Here is an 8,372-nt window from a genome sequence, read left to right on the forward strand (position 1 = left end):
GGGAGGCTGAGGTAGGAGAATTGCTTGTACCTGGGAGGCGGAGGTTGCAGGGAGCTGAGATCACTCCAGTGCACTCCAGCCTGGGCAGCAAGAGCAAAACCACCCAATCAAACTCCCAAAAAAAAAAAAAAAGAAAACCACAACAACAAAAGAAATGAAGGATAAATTACAGTTTTGTTGGTTTATTCTCATTATAAAAGATACATGGTGTGCATTTGTTCTGGAAGATAATGGAGGAAATAGAATAGTGTGGTGATAAAAGCAAAAGCATCCTGTACTCTGTCTTGAGTTAAACTCAGTAATTTGATTTTCTTTATCGAAATTGGATTTATACTTATTTACCCATTCATTCATTCAAGAAATATGAGTGCTCACATGTGCAGGAAAGAAGGGAAGCCTTTGGGGAGAGAAGTAGGGGTTGCAAAACCAGCTGAATGTCCTAAGAAAGCTGATTGGATCAGCAGAAAAGGAAGCACTGGATATTGCGAAAAGTCCGTCAAGAAGGTTAAAACCATATAAAAGTGTCTTCTGTCTTCTGGGACTTTGATCAGAAAAGTGTTTGCATTGAGGCGACCCAGCAACAAAAGAAGTGAAGGGGGTAGGGAATCGATTCAAGTCCAGAGAAGCCTTAGTGAAGAGTGGAAGGCAGGCTTGGAGCAAAAAAAGAAAAGAGCATTCCAGGAGCAGGAGGCAACTGTTTGAATTGTACCCTTTAGCTTAACATGGTATCACTGAGAGAAGCATTCAGTGTAGCTTAATGTTACATTTCACTTAGTGTTGCTTTTCTGTGTCATTAAAGAGCCTTAAAAACATTTATTGAATTCATAACATTACATTGTAAAAATGAGCCATAATTTATTTTGCTAATCCTCTGGTTGGACTCTGTCATTTCTAATTAAAAAAAAAAATTATAACTATGCTGTTGATGAAGATTCTTGCCAATCTTCATTCATATCCCTGGCTATTTTCTTAGGAGATTGACATTTGACAGTGGAATTACTGGATTAAAGGATATCTTTAGAGAATATTGATGTATATTGCCAATTTGCTCCTTCTTTCAAGCAATAGATGAAAGTATTAATACCATAACCTGTATGTACTGTTGTAATTATAGTTTTTATTTTTACCATTTTATAGATGAAATGTGATATATCGTTTTAACATACTTTTCTTTGTTATTAGTGGTTAGTATATTTTTTGTTCCTCACCTTTTCACATCCTTTTTTTTTTCTTTGAGTTGGAGTCTTCTGTCATTCAGGCTGGAGTGCAGTGGTGCAATCTGGGCTTACTGCAACCTCTGCCTCCTGGGTTCAAGCAGTTCGCTGCCTCAGCTTCCCAAAGTAGCTGGGATTACAGGGGCCACGCTTGGGTAATTTTTGTATTTTTAGTAGAGACCGGGTTTTACCATCTTGGCCAGTGTGGTCTTGAACTCCTGACTTTGTGATCCACCCGCCTCAGCTTCCCAAAGTGCTGGGATTGCAGGTGTGAACCACCATGCCCAGCTAGCCTATTTTAAAAACTTTTTTCTTACTATTTATAAGAGTTAATTTTGTTTTGTTTTGTTTTTTTAAACTGGACAAGATCTTGCTCTGTTACCTAGGCTTGAGTGCAGTGGTGTGATCATGGCTCACTAAAGCCTTAACTTCTGGGCTCAAGTGATCCTTCTGCATCAGCCTCCTGAGTAGCTGGGACTACAGGTGCACACCACCGTACCTGGTTACTTTCACATTTTTTTGTACAGACGGGTCTCGGGTCTTGCTGAGTTGCCAGGGCTGGTCTCTTAAATTGCTGGACTCAGGCAATCCTATCTCAACCTCCCAAAGTGCTGGTATTATAGGCATGAGCCATTGTGGCTGGCCAGAGTTTTGGAGACGGAGTCTCGCTCTGTCGCCCAGGCTGGAGTGCAGTGGCATGATCTCAGCTCACTGCAACAACCTCCACCTCCTAGATTCAATTGATTCTCCTGCCTCAGCCTCCCAAGTAACTGGGATTACAGGCGCCTATCACCACGCCTGTCTGATTTTTTGTATTTTTAGTAGAGGTGGGGTTTCATCATGTTGGCCAGGCTGGTCTTGAACACCTGACCTTGTGATCTACCTGCCTTGGCCTCCCAAAGTGCTAGGATTACAGGCAAGAGCCACTGCACCCGGCCCAGAGTTTTAAAAAATATATTAAGTATATGAATGTCTTGTTTCTCATTTGTTGCAAATAATTTTACTCCCAGCTTTCTTTGTGGCCATTTTTCTGTTTTTGAGATGGAATCTCGCCCTGTGGGCTAGGCTGGAGTGCAGTGGATCCAGTGGAGTGCATCTCACTGCAACCTCTGCTTTCTGGGTTCAAGCAGTTCTCCCTCCCTCAGCCTCCCAAGTAGCTGGGATTACAGGTGTCCACCTTTTGTGGAAATTTTTGATGCCCTGGGGTATTGTGTGTGTGTGCGTGTGCGCACATGTGCATATGTGTGTGTGTGCACGTGTGATAATCTGTTTTTAAAATGCTTGAAAGTTATTTCTGGTGCTGATAACAACTGTCTTTTTCACCAAGCAGTTAATTAATTTTTCCAACACTGTTTGGTAGGTTATTTTTCTCTCTGCTGATTTGTAATGTTACCTTTATTTTATTTGTGTGTTTATTTATTTATTGAGACGAGAGTCTCGCTCTGTCGCCCAGGCTGGCATGCAGGGCGCCATCTCAGCTTACTGCAACCTCCATCTCCCGGGTTCAAGCAGTTCTCTGCCTCAGCCTCCCAAGTAGCTGAGATTACAGGCACGCGCTACCATGTCTGGCTAATTTTTTTGTATTTTTAGTAGACATGGGGTTTCACCATGTTGGCCAGGCTGGTCTTGAACTCCTGACCTTGTGATTCACCTGCCTCGGCCTCCCAAAGTGCTGGGATTACAGGTGTGAACTGATGTGCCCAGCCTACCTTTATTAGATATTAAATTTCTTTGAATATTAGAGTCTATTTTAGAACATTTGTATTTTGAACTTTTGTACTGTTTTCTTGTCATTTGTTTTAAAATAAGAAAAAAAATCCTCTTTTTCCTCTCCCTTAAGTCTTTGGAAGTTTAACATTCTAAATCTTATTTGGCACTTTAATTTTACGAAAGACATATGTGTTGTACATAGAGTAGGGAGCAAAGAGGATAGTGGTAGTCTCCTTAACACAAGGCTATAAAGGTGGCCACCTGGTGGCATCACATCCCTATGTCTGATTCTAACTATTGCAGGTTATGAAAATGCATCTAGCTGGTATACCTAGAGTTGCACTGTTAGAACAACTAGGCACATGTAGCAATTTATTAAAATTACTCAGTTTATCATTCACACTGGTCACATTTCAAGTGCTCAGCAGGTATATGGTTACCATATTGGACAGCACAGATAGTATAACTTTTATTTCTACCATAAAAGAAGGTTGGTTCTACTGGACATTACTGACCTAGAGGCAGTTAGCCTTGGGGACACTGACTTCTGTGTAGGAACATCTGCATAGAGGAAAAAAAAATAAAATTGAACATTGTGTGTCAGTTTTATGCTAAATTTTTCCAGATGCCGTATGTGTTGTATAAACAATAGTCTTTGAGGAGAAGAAGGAAGAGGGTCTCTCAGGTGTTGATGTGATGCGCACACTTTAAGCTGGTTTGTTAGAGGTTAGGCACTGTGGGGAAGGCAGGGAAGGCTGTCTTTCTATTTGGGTTCCCAGCTCAGGCCCTGCCTATCCCCAGAAGCCACTTTTCGAGGCAAAAAGGAAAATAATTAGGTTGTTGAGTATCAGGCGTTGAGCGTCGGAATACAGGAGCCCTGAATGTTCAGGGTTATGAGAAGCGTCGTGGCCTGTATTCTGTGTCCACCGCACATTGTGGTTTGTGTTTTAATCATCTATCGTGGTTTCTAATGGATTAACTTCAAAGACGATCATTAGCTCAAGGTGGAGGTCACTAGGTTGCTGATGTGTCTTACCCACACGGGGTTTTAAAGCTGGAGCACACCCCGAGTGGCCGCGTAGGGCACACTTGGCGTTTCACTCCCAGCTGGTCGTCCAGCCTTAGGATCTGCACCGGGAGGAGTTACCAAAATCAGTTTGTTTCACATTTCGCGCGGGAGAGGGAGGGGCAGGCTCTACGAGGCCGCGCGCCCCGCCCCCTGCGCCGCCCCGCCCCCGCTTCCTCGTGACCCTCCCCCCACGCCCCGCCTTCTCGGCCGGGACCCCCCAGGCTGATTGGCCCCTCTACGGCGGATCCAACGGGCGGCAGCGGGGCCGGTACGTCACGTTGCCCACGGCGTCCAGGGCGCCGACCCGTGGGCAGCCGGGCATGGACCCTCAGGCCGCCGGGGCCCAGGCGCAGGGGGCTGCGGAGCCGTCTCGGGGCTCACCGCTGCAGAGCGCGCGGGAGGCGCCTCCCAGCCCGGAGGTGAGCGTCGCGTGGGGGCCAGGCACTACAGCCAGCCGCAGCCTGGGGCTGGGACTCGCGGGGTTCGCGGGGCTGGGCTGGGCGGGGGCCGCCGGGCGGGGGAAGAGCCTCTGGCCGGCCTCGGGCCGCCCCGCGACACCGAGCGCCGTTTGGGCTCGCGCTGGAGCTGAAAACGGCCAGGCCTAGGGGCCGCGGTGTGGCGGGACTGGGAACCCAGAGGCCGTGGGTGGGCGCGTCGGGTCGGGAGGGAAGGCTGTCCGCCCGCCGGGCGCCGCTGCGGATTTAGTAAATGGGAGGGGACGCTGGTGACCGAGAGCCGGGGCCCGCTGCCAGGAGCCTGCGCGAGGGCCAGGTGAGGGCGGTGAAGACAGGGACTTGAGTTGACGGACCTGTGGACCTCTGTCAGTGGGTTGGGAATGCCCGCTAACCCTGAGCCCAGATGATATCATCTGCGCGCTCGCCCTTCTGCTTACTGAAACCAAAAAGGCCCTGTTTGACGCAGGGTTTCCAGAAACTTGTTTTCATGTACGTTAGACAGCTCCCGGTTTTCCCGAGACCGTTATTACAGTCATCACCTGCCTTTGTTTACAGTCAGTCCCCGGCTAGGTAGTGAGCCGCTGGACAGTAGGAACCCTCTGTTAGCGCTGTTTGTCCAGCCTAGCATAGTGCCTGGCACAGGAGATAGACATACTGACTGGATGAATGATGCCTCAAAGATGGTACTCAGCCAAAGTAAGATATGAAAAATGCAGCGACACTTATAAAGCAAATTACTTTGGAGTGCGGAACAGAATGGGACTAATTTTGTCAGGGCACGGTAAGAAGGGATAAAGGTGAGGCTGGTGGTGTTTGCAGAGGCGTGGAGATGAAAAAGTGCCGGGCACATGGCTTGGAGTTGGGTCCCAGAGCATGCAGAGAACTATGCTCAACAGGTTGATGGGAGTGGGGGAGGAGGGGACGTGTGAATGCCATGGCTAATTTTGTGCTCCCTCAGTGGAGGGCTGTTGAAGATTTTGAGCAGAGTAGTGATTAATTTTGTAACACTGGGCCAGATGGCTGGATGAAAAGATGGTTAGAAGGCCGTAGCAGTGATTTAGGTGAGAGGTCTGACTTCTCCTTGGGCTGCAGTGACCAGCGGTTGTCACTGACTACAGGGGGTGGAATTGAATGATTAAACCCAGACATGACTAGATAATGAATGCTGATTGGAGCAGGTGCCAAGTGCAGTTCAGATGTAGCAGAAAAGGTGAATTTAAATTCAAGAAATGTTACATTCTTGCTACATGCCATGTTTTCATAAATGGTACCTCATCAGCCCCCTGCAGGGTTACAACAGTCACCCCCAATTTCTGGAGAAGCAAACTGAGGCAGGATAATTGAAGTGATGTGTTCAAGGCCACACTCTGAATGGGTGACAGAGCTGTGATCAAGATCAGGTCTGTCTTTTCTTTTTTTTTTTTTTAAAACATTTTCTCACTCTGTTGCCAGGTTGGAGTGCAATGGCACGATCTGGGCTCACTGCAACCTCTGCCTCCCTGGTTCAAGTGATTCCCCTGCCTCAGCCTCCTGAGTAGCTGGAACTACAGGCGTGCACCACCACCCCTGGCTAATTTTTTGTATTTTAGTAGAGATGGGGTTTCACCACGGTGTTGGCCAGGTTGGTCTCCATCTTGTGACCTCGTGATCCACCCACCTTGGCCTCCCAATGTGCTGGGATTTACAGGTGTGAGCCACTGCCCCCAGCCAGAATCAGGTCATTTTATGCAGGCGGGAATATTTCGTTTTTCTTTAGAAAGAGGTCTTGGAGGTCATAAGGTTTCAAGAACTTCTGAGTGATGGGAGCAGAGAAGCATTTGGTTGGCTGTGTGGGAAGGTCTTCAATTAGATTAGAAATATTGCCTTCAGTACTCAGCATTGCAGAGGAACTAAAGCTTGCCCCACCTCAATGTGTCAGTGAGGAAACAAAATTTGATAGAGTTGCTATAAAGTTGTTAAGTAACTGAAAAGGTAAAACATGTACATGAAGGTGGCAACCTCAGGGAACAGCTACCAACCCTATGGCTGAAGGAACAAAGAGATGAAGTTGATTAAAATTTAAAAGCTTAGGGTAAAGGCTCTGCAGAGCTGAAATTCCAGCCTTTAAGGAGGAGGTACTGCCCCAGTTGGTGTAGGGGTTTCTGAGCTTGGAGGAGAGTCCTGGGACCCAGACCTTTAAAGAAAAGGCTCAGTGCTGAGGCTGGCTCTGCAAGAGTTCTCAGGACTGTGTACTGGATTCTGTGGCTGCTGTAGGAAGGCATCCCTGCCGCCACGGTGAAGTGTCAGGAGGTGATGCCTACATGAATAGGAAGGAACAAGGCCCCTCTCTCTCCAGCCTTGCCCAGTTTAATAGGACAAAGCAGAAAAGTGGGTGGCAGAGTCCCAGCCCCGTGTCACCGAGGGGAGTATGGAAGAGTGGGTGAGGTTGAGAGGCAATAGCTGAATATTGGGCATGTCCCAGATACCCAAGTCCTTGGTAATCGTTTCTTCTTCCTGCAGGCTGGCTTTGCTACAGTTGACCACTCCAGCCAGGAGAGACAGACTGAGAAGGCTATGGATCGACTAGGCAAGTAGATGGCAGAGACGGTGGAAGCTGGGGAGACCAAGGACGCGAGGAGAGGGATAGTCCTCTGTCTCATTTACCTTCTCTTTTAGCCCGTCTTCTCTGCTGCTTAGTGGCCTTCTCTGCCCAGTGTTGAACAGTACCCTCCTTTGGAAGGCTTGCTTGGCGCTTCCTTAAGGGAAGTCCTGGACTTTCCTTATGTTGAAACCCATCCTTCTACCAAGAGAAACAGCTTGAAATGGTGAAAATAGTACACCAATTTCCCGTTTTTCCTGGGGGGTACATTCTAAGAACTCCCCCAGTGGATGCCTGAAACTGCTTTAATTCCCTATAGATACTATCTCTGATAAAATTTAACTTATAAATTATGCATATGTGATTAATAACAATATGAATGTAGAACAATTATGCCAATATACTGTAATAAAATTAGGTGAATGTGTCCTCTCTCAAAATATCTTAATTGTACCTTACCATGGATAATTGAAACCATGGAAAGCAAAACTGAATAAATGGGGGAGATGACTTTATAGGCTTTGGAGCCAGGCAAATTGTTTTTGGTTTCCCTGCTGGTTCAGAGAGTCATGGGCCTGATTTTTATGGCCTTAGATGACTCACTTAGCCTTTTCCCATCTTAAAAATAGGGCTAATACGTGCCTCACTGGGGTCATTATGAGGTTTGGGTGAAAGTATCTAGAGTGATACTATCTAATAGAATAGCCACTAGCCACTGATGCTATGTTAATTATAACTTAATAAAATGAGAAATTCACTTCCTTGTTTGCGCTATCCACATTTCTGGTGCTCAGTAGCCACATGTGGCTAGCACTGGCCTGCTGGACAGCACAGCTTATAGAATACTTCCCTCATTGCAGATAGTGCTGGTCTAGATCAAGCACATAATATAGTCACGGGAAATAACGCTTATACAGGACTCACTATGTGCCAGGCACAGTTCTCAGTCTCTCTTTCTTTCTCCTTTTTTTGGAGACAGTCTGTCTCTGTCACCCAGGCTGGAGTGCAGTGGCATGATCTTGGCTCACTTTAACCTCCGCCTCCTGGGTTCAAGTGATTCTCCTGCTTCAGCCTCCCGAGTAGCTGGGACGGCAGGCATGCACCACCATGCCTGGCTAATTTTTGTATTTTTAGTAGAGACGGGGTTTCACCGTGTTGGCCAGGCTGGTCTCAAACTCCTAATTTCGTTATCTGCCCACCTGGGCCTCCCAAAGTGTGAGATTACAGGCATGAGCCACCATGCCCAGCCCCCTCCCCGGCTTTTTTTTCTTTTTTTCTTTCTTTCTTTCTTTTCTTTTCTTTTTTTTTTTTTTTTAAGACAAGAGTCTCACTCTTGTCCAGGCTGG

General features: G+C 46.9%; 1 protein-coding gene across 3 annotated transcripts in view; it reads left to right on the plus strand.

The window, feature by feature from the left end:
- Nucleotides 1-4,189: 4,189 nt before the first annotated feature.
- COPRS (coordinator of PRMT5 and differentiation stimulator) overlaps nt 4,190-8,372 on the plus strand; it is an 8,755-nt gene continuing 4,572 nt past the window's right edge. The window contains exons 1-2 of one of the 3 annotated variants that reach the window (XM_032280956.1): nt 4,190-4,412; nt 6,948-7,014. In XM_032280956.1, coding sequence (XP_032136847.1) covers nt 4,314-4,412; nt 6,948-7,014 — 166 coding nt within the window. In that variant the 5' untranslated portion in view covers nt 4,190-4,313. Of the gene's footprint in view, nt 4,413-4,505; nt 4,765-5,102; nt 5,145-6,947; nt 7,015-8,372 lie in introns of those variants that run through there. The other 2 variants (XM_032280957.1, XM_032280958.1) reach the window with 2 other exon arrangements.

The sequence above is a fragment of the Sapajus apella genome, unplaced genomic scaffold, assembly GCF_009761245.1.
Source record: "Sapajus apella isolate SASKATOON/1434 unplaced genomic scaffold, GSC_monkey_1.0 scaffold12, whole genome shotgun sequence".
Lineage (NCBI taxonomy): Eukaryota > Metazoa > Chordata > Mammalia > Primates > Cebidae > Sapajus > Sapajus apella.